Source organism: Giraffa tippelskirchi, chromosome 8 (assembly GCF_054371585.1).
Source record: "Giraffa tippelskirchi isolate mGirTip1 chromosome 8, T2T-mGirTip1v1.2.pri, whole genome shotgun sequence".
Taxonomy (NCBI): Eukaryota; Metazoa; Chordata; class Mammalia; order Artiodactyla; family Giraffidae; genus Giraffa; species Giraffa tippelskirchi.
In genome coordinates, this window is record NC_137282.1 from 64941245 (window position 1) to 64956263 (window position 15019).

Sequence of the window (15019 nt, forward strand, 5' to 3'; positions counted from 1 at the left end):
GAAAACAGCATACGGGAAGCCTTCTGTTAAATGCTACCTTACAACTCTCTAGATTGCTTTGGGTAGTAGAGTCATTTTCACAATATGGATTCGTTGAATCCAAGAACATGGTGTATCTCTCCATCTGTTTGTGTCATCTTTGGTCTCTAGGCATAATGTTTTGATATTCACAAATTTTAAGTGTATCTGCAGTTCATTCATTTATTAAGCTACTTCTGAATTGAGGTCAGGAAGCAACAGTTAGAACTGGACATGGAACAACAAAGTGGTTCCAAATAGGAAAAGGAGTACGTCAAGGCTGTATATTGTCACCCTGCTTATTTAACTTATATGCAGAGTACATCATGAGAAACGCTGGGCTGGAAGAAACACAAGCTGGAATCAAGATTGCCGGGAGAAATATCAATAACCTCAGATATGCGGATGACACCACCCTTATGGCAGAAAGTGAAGAAGAACTAAAGAGCCTCTTGATGAAGGTGAAGGAGGAGAGTAAAAAAGTTGGCTTAAAGCTCAACATTTAGAAAACTAAGATCATGGCATCTGGTCCCATCACTTCATGGGAAATAGATGGGGAAACAGTGGAAACAGTGTCAGACTTTACGTTTTTGGGCTCCAGAATCACTGCTGATGGTGATTGCAGCCATGAAATTAAAAGATGCTTACTCCTTGGAAGGAAGGTTATGACCAACCTAGATAGCATGTTTAAAAGCAGAGACATTACTTTGCCAACAAAAGTCCGTCTAGTCAAGGCTATGGTTTTTCCAGTGGTCATGTATGGATGTGAGAGTTGGGCGGTGAAGAAAGCTGAGCGCTGCAGAATTGATGCTTTTGAACTATGGTGTTGGAGAAGACTCTTGAGCGTCCCTTGGACTGCAAGGAGATCCAACCAGTCCATCCTGAAAGAGATCAATCCTGGGTGTTCATTGGAAGGTTTGATGTTGAAGCTGAAGCTCCAATACTTTGGGCACCTCATGCGAAGGGTTGACTCATTGGAAAAGACCCTAATGCTGGGTAGGATTGGGGGCGGGAGGAGAAGGGGACGACAGAGGATGAGATGGTTGGATGGCATCACCGACTCGATGAACATGGGCTTGGGTAGACTCCAGGAGGTGTTGATGGACAGAGAGGCCTGGCGTGTTGCAATTCATGGGGTCACAGAGAGTCGGACACGACTGAGCAACTGAACTGAACTGAACTGAATTGTTCAGACATAAACTGTTCATCTGTTGAACAATTGCTTCTTTTCCCACAAAGTTTTGATATTTTAAGTAAAACTGTTATAAAGAGTTCAGTTCAGTGGCTCAGTCATGTCCGACTCTTTGCGACCCCATGGATTGCAGCACGACAGGCTTTCCTGTCCATCACCAATTCCTGGAGCCTACTCAAACTTATGTTCATCACGTCAGTGATGCCATCTAACCATCTCATCTTCTGCCATCCCCTTCTCCTCCCACCTTTCCCAACATCAGTGTCTTTTCAAATGAGTCAGTTCTTTGTATCAGGTGGCCAAAGTACTGGAGTTTCAGCTTTGGCATCAGTCCTTCCAATGAATATGCACTACTGATTTCCTTTAAGATGGGCTGGTTGGATCTCCTTCCAGTCCAAGGGACTCTCAGGATCTTCTTCAACACCACAGTTCAAAACCATCAATTATTCGGCACTCACCTTTATTTATAATCCAACTCTCATATCTATACATGACTATGGAAAAACCATAGCTTTGACTAGACGGACCATTGTTGGCAAAATCATGTCTCTGATTTTTAATATGCTGTCTAGGTTGGTTGTAAATTTTCTTCCAAGGAGCAAGTGTCTGTTAATTTCATGGCTGCAGCCACCATCTGCAGTGATTTTGGAGCACAAGAAAATAAAGTTTGTCACGGTTTCCACTGTTACCCCATCTATTTAACATGAAGTGATCTGACCAGATGCGATGATCTTAATCTTCTGAATGTTGAGTTTTAAGCCAACTTTTTCACTCTCCTCTTTCACTTTCATCAAGAGACTCTTTAGTTCTTTGCTTTCTGGCATAAAGGTGGTGTCATCTGCATATCTGATATTATTGTTACTTCTCCTGGCAATCTTGATTCTGACTTGTGCTTCATCTAGCCCAGTGTTTTTCATGATGTACTCTGAAAAATGGTGTCTTAGTTGCTGCTAAAAGTCCACTTTTGGGGGGTGGCCAGAGGGATAGCTAAAATCAATGATGAGAGAGTTGCCTGGTAGCATAATGGTTAGGATTTGACTCTTTCTCTGTTGTGACCAGAGTTCAATCCCTGGTTGGGAAACTGATATCCAGCAAGCAGCATGGCCAAAACAAACCCAAAACAAACAAAAAAACCTGAAATCTGAGTGTAAAAGTGCACTTTGTAGGAAAAGCTCGTCAGGTTCACCTCTCTGATTTTCACTCTTCTTGCCCTCATTTTAGAATGTTCTGAAGCATATACTCTTGTTCCTTGTAATGCTATTGTGTCAGAGTTTGTGACATCACCAGTTTTCTGGGCCTAGCCCTTCATTAGCCTCATCAGAGGGGCTTGGATTAAAAAAAGAAACAAGGTAGTTATGCCCATGTCCACCCCAGGAATAAGTTCCATCAGGGCACTATGGCTCACATATTTAAGGCAATCTCTGCCCTCAGGACTGGACCTCCTCCTTTTCACCTGCTTATCAGAGGCACAGACACCGCCATCATGGTTCCACTTCTCAGGGCCTGGATTTCAGGATGGCTTTGGGGTAGCAGGACCCTCTTACTCCTGTATCTGCTGGGACATGAGCATGTCTTAAAAGAATCTGAGTGTTTTTGGTCTTAGGAAGCCTTGGCCAGCCTTGTCTGAATGAGGATTTCTGTTCTGAGCCAGAGAATGCAGTCATGTAATGACAGTGAAAGAATTGAATCCTTACCACTAGACCAGTTGTCATTGACTGGGCCCTGGCTGAGTGGCTTTATAGAAATGAATTTCCACAAAGAAGCAGACAGTATTGAAACAAGTACAGTGCTTATTAGGATGAAAAACGCTATGTGTGAAGAGACAAAATGGTGCACTCAGAAAGAGGTTTCACCATTGTGGTTGCTTAAATCACTTATACGCAGTGTTTCTTTCAAGTTTTCTGGCCAGTCATCTTGCTCTGCCTGGTTCTGAGTCCACATTTGGTCTATCTCAGGGTTCTTCCCATGTGTGTGCATATCTTAGCCAAGTCAGGTTCTAGCAAGGAAGCCTAAGGTTAGTTGATGTCACTTACTGACTCTAAGGTGGTTCCCTCTCGCCCTTTGACCCTTTGGAGCTTGTCTTCACATGTGTAGTGGAAAAGGTTTCCTCGACCTTGAGAATGAGGACTCTGTGGTCTTTTATCTGTTATCTTAACAGGGATCAGCTCCTTTTCCCTCCTGCTATTGTCTTCATCTTGTAGTGTCTGTCCACATAGGAGAGCCTCCAGGTTCTCAGTCTGGGGCCTCTCTTCTACCTCATTTCCAGCTAATGTGGGTGGAATGATAGTGGGTGAGGGTACTACATCTGCATGGCATTCCAGGTATGAAGATCTGTGCATTTTCCCAGGTAGTCAACTCCCCATACCATCCTCCAAGGAAGCCTAGATCTAGGATGTGGAGGGCTTATCTATATCTCTTATCTCCCCTTGCTTAGCCATAACTTCCACTCCCACAGTGAGGAACTAGGCTCCCACCATCTGCCATTTATCTGTGCATTGTACCTTTCCAGATTACATAAACAGTGGTTTCAGATTGTTAGCTACTGCACTTCCCTTGTGGTTCAGCTGGTAAAGAATCCACCTGCAATGTGGGAGACCCAGGTTTGATCCCTGGGTTGGGAAGACCCCCTGGAGAAGGGAAAGGCTACCCACTCCAGTATTCTGGCCTGGAGAATTCCATGGACTATACAGTCCATGGGGTCACAAAGAGTCAGACAGGACTGAGTGGCTTTCACTTTCACACTGTGGAAACAACTCCACAATACAAAGCCTACTGCCTATGTATGGTCCATTTTGCCTTTAGTCTAGAGATTCTGTTCATTTCTAAAGTTTATTTAGGTCAGCACTTTTCCCCATCCTCTACGATGAAGTTTTTCAGTGCATTTCTAATACACTTAGATTCTGTTGTACTTGGCAGTCCATTCTATGCACTCCAGTAGCCTCCCGGGTGGGGATGTGAGCAGACACACATCTCTGACCCTTCTGGGAAGAGAAGTTCGAGCAGGCAGAAGCAGCGGCTCCACTGGCCAGGCCCAGCTCGGAAAACTCCCAGCACGGCTGGCTGACAGTCACTGTCGTTGCAGAGCTTCCCACGTGATGAGGCCGAGGACGGGGACACCCCGTCCACCTCCCGGAGGGAGGGGTCGGAGCACCACCCCCCCCGCCCATGAAGCCCAGTGCAGGCTACAGGTGAGCGTGCCCACGGAGGCATCAGCCCCACCAGGGGGCAAGCGGAGGCGGGGAAGGCCTGCTGGCGAGACACCGCCCAGGATACACCCGGCGGCCCAGTCTGAGGCTGCCACGGAGCTCAGCACACCCGGCTCCGACCCAGAGTCCCAAGAACCCCCGCCTCTGAGGCAGCAGGAGGACCTGGAGCCCAGCACGCCAGAGCACAGAGGTAAGGACGCTGGGGCTGGTGCACGGGAGTGTGTGGGGAGGGGGTGCTGAGCTACACAGGGACGAATCCCCGAAAGATGCTGCTGGGCCTGCAGCAAGCGCTGGCCTCACACCCCCACCGCCATCTTGCACACTTCAGTCCCAAAAGACATCCGACCCTGGGTATTCTTTGGGAAACTCTTGGAAGCTTTCTGTCCCAGGATACGCACATGCCAAGGCTGGCCTGTGGGCAAACTTTGCTTCTCCCCCAGCTCTAGCACTGGCCTCCAACTGGAACCAGGCTCCACTTCCCAGACCTATCCCTACAGAGGTGGTGGCTCCAGGTGCAGGACCCAGGAATCCACCGAGGGCAGATGGAGAACCGAGACTTGCCCTCGCAGAGACACCAGGCCAGCTGGGTACTGGCCAGCACACTGGGCAGATCGGATCTCCGTGCCTGCCGGACGCCCAGCCCCAGGCACTGATGTCCCACCCCCTCAGCGAGAAACTCCACCTCCACGTGCACCTGTACCTGCTCGGGCTTTGGCAGGAGAACCCGAGGCAGAGGAGGAGTCACCGCCTCGGCAGGGAGAGCCTGCCCTGGCTCCCGTGCAACACCCAGATGCCCACGATGACTCACCCACCCCGGCAGGGAGAACGAGCCCCCGCAATGGACAGAGAGCCAGAACCCTTGCCGGAAGCACCACGTCCAGGGCAGCGGTCGGCTCTGCAGCCTCCATCCCTGTCTGCTCACCGTGGACGCCGGCAACTCAGTCTGCCCCCAGGGGACATGGGGTTCCTTTCCCCTGAACTGCTTTGCATTTGGTTTGTTTCCACCTTTCTGGTGATGTTTTATTTTTTGTATGGTTTCGTGTATTTATGTTGGTTACGTTGGGATTAGTAAACTTTTTCATCATTGTTGCAATTTGGGAACACTGTTGTGTAACTCTGGTGATACTGTGTTACCATCACCAATTTGTAGTTTCAGACTCGTTCGATCTTTATGCCTGACCCCCCAAGAAAGCCTGGATTCAAGGCAAGCACGCCCTGTTCATCCCTCCCCCCGATCCTGAACACAATTTTATCTTTTCTTTCTGCATTCCTTCCTATATTCTTGGTGTCCCCAATCAATGACTCTCAGTGAAATGACTGAAGGAGTTTTTTTCGGACTCTCCACCGACTGTAAGACTCCACTGGAGAGTTCTCATTTTTATGTCCTTTGACCTAGCCTTTGATATCTGAAAGGACGGTGTACGTCCTTTCAAGATATCATGTGCCAAACGAAGCGCTTTTGGCAAATGCCATCATTATCTCCAGGCAGGCATTGCTGTTTGAAGGGTGACATCTAAGCCAGAAGGCAGAGGCTGAGCTCGTCTTGTTGCACCAGCTCCCAAAAGAAGCCAAGAAAGGGAGCTGGAACAACAAACCTCCCCAACTCCCAAGAAAGCGTTCTTCATGACAGAAGGCTAGAAAATGACCCACCATCCTTGTGACCCAGAACCCCTCTAGGAAATCACTGTTCCATAAAAAAGAGAGACACATGGGAAGTTCCAAGGAGAGGCAATGCCCATGGCCAGTGTACTTTAGAGACGGCCTGACCGCTCCGGGGAAGACACGCACCGACGGAACCCCTTGGGAAACAGCAGTGATAGTCCTCACCGTCGTAAGGGTTTCCTCTGGGGACAACCTGCCCTGGGCACCACATGAGGGAGCAGACTGGCTTCTCTTCCTCTGCCCCTACACCATTCACTCATGAAGGCAGCTCAGGTGTTCTCATGCCCTGCCTGCCTGCCTGCCTGGCTCATCCGTGAGCTGTGCCCACCTCCAGGGCAGGACTCCACCTTCTCCTCTCTGTGTACCGTGAATCTGCACACAGTGGGCTTTCAGAACCTTAGGAGACTTGAGCCATTCCCACTCGAGCCAGAACCCTCCCCAGGAAGGAAAACAGCTGTGGAGTCATTTTGGCCCCAGCACTGGTTCCCAAACCCTGGCGGCTCCTACAGCCTCTACGGTGTGAAGAGGGAGGTCCCTTTTGACAGAGCTTTCCGGCTGTCAGATCTAAGCTGTTGTTTCACTGTCAGCTGTGTCTCTTCCGTTGCAGCCAGGTGGGCCATGCTGCTCCAAAGGAGCTCACAAGCTGAGTTGCAAGGGAGGTATTGAGAGGACAGGGATGGCTACAACGTGCTGCAAACTGAGTGAGGGTCCCCACAATCCTCAGCAAAGGTCTGTGGCGTGCAAGTGGGGAGTAGAGGGCCCCCAAGTTCCAAAGGAAGGGAGGTACTCGGGAGCTAAAGCCCTTGGCTGCTGTGGTAGCAGCTGCAGATGGCAGCTCGTCCACAGTGCACTTCGAATGAGGTCATATGAGCGGGACTCGGGAAATGGCTCCGAAATCCAGAGAAAGGGGTCAGGGTGTGTGGGAATCCGGCGGGGGTGGGGGGTGGATGAAGGAAGGTGTCCTTCCTCTCTCCAGTGCAATTTGGTTTGGTGAGTCTCAAAGCTACCAGATGGCACTTCCCAAGTCAGGCCCCCGCAGGAATCAGGGTGGGCTGCGTGCCTCGGCCCCTGCCACAGGGACAATCCACACCAGTGGCCTCCCTGAGCTCAAATGGCCGGATCTGGGGGGTTCTGTCTGGGTGCACACCTCCTTGCTGTGGCCAAGTTCACCCCTTCTCTGAGCACCAGCTTCATCCTCTCGAATGAGGACATCGATTGCTTCCTTGGCACGTTACTCTCTTCATCCTGTGAAGACTCATTAGGCTTATCCTACAATTACTAGCTGGCCCGAAGAGATATCTCCTGAATCCAGATTAAGCGGGAGTCTCCCAGGCTCATCTGGCATGTCTTCCCTGAAGTCTGCCAAAACCCACACCCTTGCATTTCCAGGGACTCCCCTTAGCCAGCTGGGCAGAAAACCCAGCATGGTTCAAACAAGCTGACAGACAAGCGGGAGAGGACACACGGGCAGACGACCTCCCTCAGGTCTCGGGTGGAGCTCTGGGACCACAGCAGCAACGGGCCATCCCAGCCCCTGGGCTCAGCGGCGCCCTCATTCTCAGGCCGGCGGCTCTGCCCTGAGGGGAGCAGGAAGGTCACCAACTGCCGCAGGCGGACCTCAAGCCCCTCCCACTGCTGGAGCCTGACCTCCCCCGGCCCCACCCCTTCCCCTACCCCAGTAGGACGAGAGCTCGTCTTCCCCTGGCTTCCAACGTGAGGCCCGACCCTGGGCCCCGATTGGGCACTGCCCCAGTCCGGAGCCAATCACAGTGGCCAGGGAGGTGGAACGCACCGATTGGCCAGGGCCAGGTCATGTGACCATGCTCCCCAGGAAACTCAAATATTACCAAGCTTCCCTAACAAATCAATGAACGAAATTATCCAGTAAAGGCAAACCGTACTTTTTAATGAGGCCAATGTCACAGAAAAAAAAAAAGCTTCACAATCAACTGCTCAAGGAAGCTACTAAATGAACTTTCAGAAAAGTTAAGTAATTTTTTTTTTTTTTAATAAGGTGACAGAGAGCTATACCTTTCCCATCTATGTGAATTTAGGTTTAAACTAGATTTCCCTTGGCTATTATATAAGACAAAAAAACCCACATCACCTCCTTTCACTCCCCCCACCCCCAAAAAGTGTTTTAGTCTATTGAATTTTTGTGTCCTCAGTTGTGTCTGATTCACGGCAACTCACGAACTCTACACAGCCAGGCTCTTCCGTCCATGGAATTCAGGGCAATTTTTTTCTGTCACAGTAAATTCCCACCCTGGGTGATCCAAAGGCAAGGGCTCAGAGGCTCCTGAGAGACTAACTGCTTTCAGCTGAGCACAAAGCTGGCTCCTCACTGGGATGCCTGCGGCCTGGGGCTCCCAGAGGGGAGAGCAGCACTCGCCCCACCGTGTGGTCACTGCTGGAAGTGCAGGCTGCTCCTCACTCCCCCTTGACAGTGTCCCTGAGGGCAGAACAGTGTGAATCTACTCAAGGTGGAAACGCAAACTCGATGCAACCAGACTTCCCACAACTTCTCCAAAACCACTCAGGAACAGGGAATTGGAAACTGCAGGGCATGACATGAATGGAGATGGAGACTTGACACCTTACACCGAGTTCACTTCCAGTTATCCCTAGACAAAGTTTCCATGAAAACTTGTCACAAATCTAGAAGAACAATGAGCAGAAACCGGACACGTGCTTTGAGTCTTCACACACAAAACTAAAAGGCAGTCCACAAAACAACCCAGAGAATACAGTGGACTTTGCAAAATCAAAGATATCTACTGTGGGAAAGACCTCATGACAAAAGCAAAAGACAGGTCATACATCGCGAGATGAATGAGTGGAAACACAAAGCTTCTCAAGGATGTGTCTCCAAACAGACAAAGAACACCAACACAACAAGCCTGTGAAAACTAGGGAAAGGTCTGAAGGGACACCAGACTGAGGAAGACACACACAGAGTATCCCGGATGATGTCCAGCACAGAGGGCCTGAAGAAACAACAGTCTAGTTGCACTCCCTCGGGCCTGTGTGACCCTGGATGAAGCCTCTGTTTCCCGGTGGCTCTGAGAGATGGACAGGGAGGAAGGGGAAGAGAAATCACTTGCATTTCTAATACTCACAGCAAAGTCTTCCAATGAGAAGGGAATTATCACCCCCACTGACAATGCCATTCACTGAAGTGATACCCACGAGTCCATCTAACCCAGAAGGGAAGGAAGGACCTGTTCTCACAAAACGGCGAGAGATGGAAGAAGGAAGATCAAGCCCACACCAATCGCTGCAAAGAGAAGCTGTGCTCAGGGCTTGAAAGAATTCCTATTGGGAAAATGATGTCACAGCCCCACAAGGCAATCCACAGCTTCGATGCTATTCCTCCCAAAATGCCAATGCATTTTGGCACCGAACAAAGAATTGCAACAGGGGTTTCGGAAACAGAAAAGAGCCTAAATTGTCAATACAATCCGACGAAAAAGCCCCGATACGGACATCCAAGGTTGTGTGAAAGGAAATTAGACGAGCAAACTAGGATCCTCAGGAGAGTACCGGAGAAGGCGATGGCGACCCACTCCAGTACTCTTGCCTGGAAAATGCCCTGGACAGAGGAGCCTGGTAGGCTGCAGGCCATGGGGTCGCGCAGAGTCAGACACGACTGAAGTGACTTAGCCGCAGCGGCAGCAGCAGGACAGTATGCTATTGGGAATACAACAACACACGCAGATCCAGATCGATGGAATAAAGTTGAGGGTCCAGAAACAAACCCCGGCATCCATGGTCAACTCGTCTCTGACACAGAAGGGGAGAATATCCAAATGGGAACAAGAAAGCCTCTTCAATCAATGTCCATGGGAAAACCAGACAGCTACATCTGAAGAACGCTATTGGTTTTGATCTCACACCACCTCAATATCGGGGAAAACCCTCACCCTAAAGGCTGATGTCATGAGATAGCTAGAAAGAAGCGTAGGTCAAAGGCTCCTTAACATCAGAGTCTCCTTGCCATTTGCTGGGCGGAGGTAGAAATGGGTCTCTTCAAGTAAGGGAAAGAGGGAAACGAAGTACACCAATGGGTTTCCATCCAATGGAACCTCTTCACAACAGAGAAGCTAAGCATTCACAAATGCAAAAGATAGGAAACGGAACATGAGAGACTCCTTGCAAGTGGTGTATCTGAGAAGGGGTTCATATGGAAAGAGACGAAGAATGCACAGCACTCAGATTCCAAGAAACACCACCACCACCCTTGACCCTTCCCCCATGACCAACTCCGACCTAAAGCCTTTCTCTCCCTCTAACCTATCCCTAAAACATAACCCTCATCTAATCATATACATGTGCATTCCTAGCATCCATCCATCCACACACGAGAGAGAAAGAGGAAGACACAGACTGAATCGAGAAAGGAAAAGAGAGGGACACAGCCAGAGAGAGACACGGAACCAAAGAGAGGAAAGGAGTCGATGGCCCAGACTTTTCATCACTCTGTCTCGAAGGTAGAAGCAATGACAGCGCCCATCCACCCCAGAAGGGGGAAAAGGACGGAAGGTTTGGAGAGGAAAAGACAAGAACCCAGGGATCCATTAGAAGCTCAGCCACCCGCAGAAGCCGAGCTGGGACACTTGAACAGAATCTCAATGCAAACAGAGGACCAGAAACTTGGCTACTCTTTTCTATAAGAGAGGGAGACCTTCGAGTCTTCCTTTCGGTGCTCCAACTTGGATGCGGGGTCGCAAAACAGTCAGGAGGGGGAGTGCCTTTTCCTGGGTTCCACGGCGCATCCAGGCCTCGTTCTGCCCCATTCTGTGCTGTGTCAGCCCTGGATGGAGGCTTTCTTTCTGAAGTCTCAGCGCACAAGCTCCACGTGATATCGGCCCCAGGTGGAAAGGCATGGAGCTGCTCGTAGGCCGCCAGACCTAGGAAACAGATGGGAGAATGACCCCCTCTCTGCAGATGGAGAGACTGGGGAAACCCTGAGGGGCATATGCTTGTCCAGGGCCACACCACTTATGAGAAGAAGGAGCCTGGTCTGAGAGCAGCGGGGTCCTCGGAGCTCAGGCCCTGGCTGCACCCAGGCCTCCCCAGGGCTGTGGGCTGGGCTGTGTGGCTGTCACTGTGCCTGCACATGGCCTAAGGGGGGTGGTCGAGCAGTCAGAAACCCAGAGATTCCCTTGGGAAGTTTTGGGGAAGGGACCTCAGCACGAACCCCAGGAAATGATGTCACCTGCCGGCAACAGAACCCAACAGAACCCGCAACCCGGGTATCCAGGCCTCCAGAGCGGAGAGGAGCCCCCAGCCAGATCACTTGCTGCCAGGATGTTCTGCTGTTTGCCCCTGCCCAGAGCCCGGGGCCGCAGGAGAGCTCACAGGCAGTGTGCGTGGGCACCCTGTCGACGTTGGCTCAGGGCACCCCCGAGAGGCCTCTGGCCCTTTGCCCGGAGAAACAGAAAGGTAACACGGGGAGCCCCAGGCCGGGCCAGGCCACCTCTCCCATGCCACCCGGAAACACCGGGTCCTTTGCCTGTGTGTGTGGATGCGGGTTTCTCGGGGTGTGTCTCCCTCAAGGAAGCCCAGGCGGATGTGGGGTCAGAAGCCTGCGGACAAGTTGTGTCCACACCCCAGGGGAGAGCAGGCTGGGTGGGATGGGGAGAGTGCGGGCAGCGCCGGCCGCCCAGGCTGACCTCACACCCTCAGGTGGGTCTCTTTCCTCCCGGGTGGGGATGTGAGCAGACACACGTCTCTGACCCTTCTGGGAAGAGAAGTTCGAGCAGGCAGAAGCAGCGGCTCCACTGGCCGGGCCCAGCTCGGAAAACTCCCAGCACGGCTGGCTGACGGTCACTGTCGTTGCAGAGCTTCCCACGTGATGAGGCCGAGGACGGGGACACCCCGTCCACCTCCTGGAGGGAGGGGTCGGAGCACCACCCCCCCGCCCGTGAGGCCCAGTGCAGGCTCCAGGTGAGCGTGCCCACGGAGGCATCAGCCCCACCGGGGGCGAAGCGGAGGCGGGGAAGGCCTGCTGCCGAGACACCGCCCAGGATACACCCGGCGGCCCAGTCTGAGGCTGCCACGGAGCTCAGCACACCCGGCTCCGACCCAGAGTCCCGAGAACCCCGGCCTCTGAGGCAGCAGGAGGACCTGGAGCCCAGCACGCCAGAGCACAGAGGTGAGGACGCTGGGGCTGGTGCACGGGAGTGTGTGGGGAGGGGGTGCTGAGCTACACAGGGACGAGTCCCCGAAAGATGCTGCTGGGCCTGCAGCAAGCGCTGGCCTCACACCCCCACCCCCATCTTGCACACTTCAGTCCCAAAAGACATCCGACGCTGGGTATTCTTTGGGAATCTCTTGGAAGCTTTCTGTCCCGGGATACGCACATGCCAAGGCTGGCCTGTGGGTAAACTTTGCTTCTCCCCCAGCTCTAGCACTGGCCTCCAACTGGAACCAGGCTCCACTTCCCAGACCTGTCCCTACAGAGGTGGTGGCTCCAGGTGCAGGACCCAGGAATCCACCGAGGGCAGATGGAGAACCGAGACTTGCCCTCGCAGAGACACCAGGCCAGCTGGGTACTGGCCAGCACACCGGGCAGATCGGATCTCCGTGCCTGCAGGACCCCCAGCTCCAGGCACTGATGTCCCACCCCCTCAGCGAGAACCTCCACCTCCACGTGCACCTGTACCTGCTCGGGCTTTGGCAGGAGAACCCGAGGCAGAGGAGGAGTCACCGCCTCGGCAGGGAGAGCCTGCCCTGGCTCCCGCGCAACACCCAGACGCCGACGATGACTCACCCGCCCCTGCAGGAAGAACGAGCCCCCGCTCTGGACAGAGACCCAGAGCCCTTGCCGGAAACACCACGTCCAGGGCAGCGGTCGGCTCTGCAGCCTCCATCCCTGTCTGCTCACCGTGGACGCCGGCAACTCGTTGTGCCCCCAGGGGACATGGAGTTCCTTTCCCCTGAACTGCTTTGCATTTGGTTTGTTTCCACCTTTCTGGTGATGTTTTATTGTTTGTATGGTTTCGTGTATTTCTGTTGGTTAAGTTGGGATTAGTAAACTTTTTCATCATTGTTGCAATTTGGGAACACTGTTGTGTAACTCTGGTGATACTGTGTTACCATCACCACTTTGTAGTTGCAGACCCCTTCCATCTTTATGCCCCACCCGCAAACAAAGCCTGGATTCAAGGCAAGCACGCCCTGTTCATCCCTCCCCCCGATCCTGAACACAATTTCATCTTTTCTTTCGGCATTCCTTCCTATATTCTTGGTGTCCCCAATCAATGCCTCTCAGTGAAATGACTGAAGGAGTTTTTTTCGGACTCTCCACCTACTGTAAGACTCCATTGGAGAGTTCTCATTTTTATGTCCTTTGAAGTAGCCTTTGATAGCTGAAAGGACGGTGTACGTCCTTTCAAGATATCATGTGCCAAATGAAGCCCTTTTGGCAAATGCCATCATTATCTCCAGGCAGGCATTGCTGTTTGAAGGGTGACATCTCAGCCAGAAGGCAGAGGCTGAGCTCCTCTTGTTGCACCAGCTCCCAAAAGAAGCCAAGAAAGGGAGCTGGAACAACAAACCACCCCAACGCCCAGGAAAGCGTTCTTCACGACAGAAGGCTAGAAAATGACCCAACAACCTTGTGGCCCAGAACCCCTCTAGAAAAATCACTGTTCCATAAAAACGAGAAACACATGGGAAGTTCCAAGGAGAGGCAATGCCCACGGCCAGTGTACTTTAGAGACGGCCTGACCGCTCCGGGGAAGACACGCACCGACGGAACCCCTTGGGAAACAGCAGTGATAGTCCTCACCGTCGTAAGGGTTTCCTCTGGGGACAACCTGCCCTGGGCACCACATGAGGGAGCAGACCGGCTTCTCTTCCTCTGCCCCCACACCATTCACTCATGAAGGCAGCTCAGGTGTTCTCATGCCCTGCCTGCCTGCCTGCCTGCCTGGCTCATCCGTGAGCTGTGCCCACCTCCAGGGCAGGACTCCACCTTCTCCTCTCTGTGTACCGTGAATCTGCACACAGTGGGCTTTCAGAACCTTAGGAGACTTGAGCCATTCCCACTCGAGCCAGAACCCTCCCCAGGAAGGAAAACAGCTGTGGAGTCATTTTGGCCCCAGCACTGGTTCCCAAACCCTGGCGGCTCCTACAGCCTCTACGGTGTGAAGAGGGAGGTCCCTTTTGACAGAGCTTTCCGGCTGTCAGATCTAAGCTGTTGTTTCACTGTCAGCTGTGTCTCTTCCGTTGCAGCCAGGTGGGCCACGCTGCTCCAAAGGAGCTCACAAGCTGAGTTGCAAGGGAGGAATTGGGAGGACAGGGATGGCTACAACGTGCTGCAAACTGAGTGAGGGTCCCCACAACCCTCAGCAAAGGTCTGTGGCGTGCAAGTGGGGAGTAGAGGGCCCCCAAGTTCCAAAGGAAGGGAGGTACTCGGGAGCTAAAGCCCTTGGCTGCTGTGGTAGCAGCTGCAGATGGCAGCTCGTCCACAGTGCACTTCGAATGAGGTCATATGAGCGGGACTCGGGAAATGGCTCCGAAATCCAGAGAAAGGGGTCAGGGTATGTGGGAATCCGGCGGGGGTGGGGGGTGGATGAAGGAAGGTGTCCTTCCTCTCTCCAGTGCAATTTGGTTTGGTGAGTCTCAAAGCTACCAGATGGCACTTCCCAAGTCAGGCCCCCGCAGGAATCAGGGTGGGCTGCGTGCCTCGGCCCCTGCCACAGGGACAAGCCACACCAGTGGCCTCCCTGAGCTCAAATGGCCGGATCTGGGGGTTCTGTCTGGGTGCACACCTCCTTGCTGTGGCCAAGTTCCCCCCTTCTCTGAGCACCAGCTTCATCCTCTCGAATGAGGACATCGATTGCTACCTTGGCACGTTACTCTCTTCATCCTGTGAAGACTCATTAGGCTTATCCTACAATTACTAGCTGGCCCGAAGAGATATCTCCTGAAT

The 15019-nt window shown here is 52.4% G+C and overlaps 1 protein-coding gene across 1 annotated transcript; it reads left to right on the forward strand.

Moving 5' to 3' along the window:
* The first annotated feature begins 7971 nt into the window (after nucleotides 1–7971).
* On the forward strand, nucleotides 7972–13138 carry LOC145517887 (uncharacterized). The gene is made up of 3 exons (XM_081521214.1): nucleotides 7972–11523; nucleotides 11923–12235; nucleotides 12486–13138. Exons 1-3 carry the CDS (start codon nucleotides 11287–11289, stop codon nucleotides 13112–13114), a joined length of 1179 nt encoding a protein of 392 aa, XP_081377340.1. The 5' UTR covers nucleotides 7972–11286; the 3' UTR covers nucleotides 13115–13138.
* Nucleotides 13139–15019: the final 1881 nt, after the last annotated feature.

Coding starts and splice junctions, on each gene's coding strand:
- LOC145517887 (XM_081521214.1), top strand. CDS start 11,287: ATGATGTCACCTGCCGGCAACAGAACCCAACAGAACCCGCAACCCGGG. Junction 11,524..11,922: donor TTGCCCGGAGAAACAGAAAG/GTAACACGGGGA, acceptor CTGTCGTTGCAG/AGCTTCCCACGTGATGAGGC. Junction 12,236..12,485: donor CAGCACGCCAGAGCACAGAG/GTGAGGACGCTG, acceptor CTTCTCCCCCAG/CTCTAGCACTGGCCTCCAAC.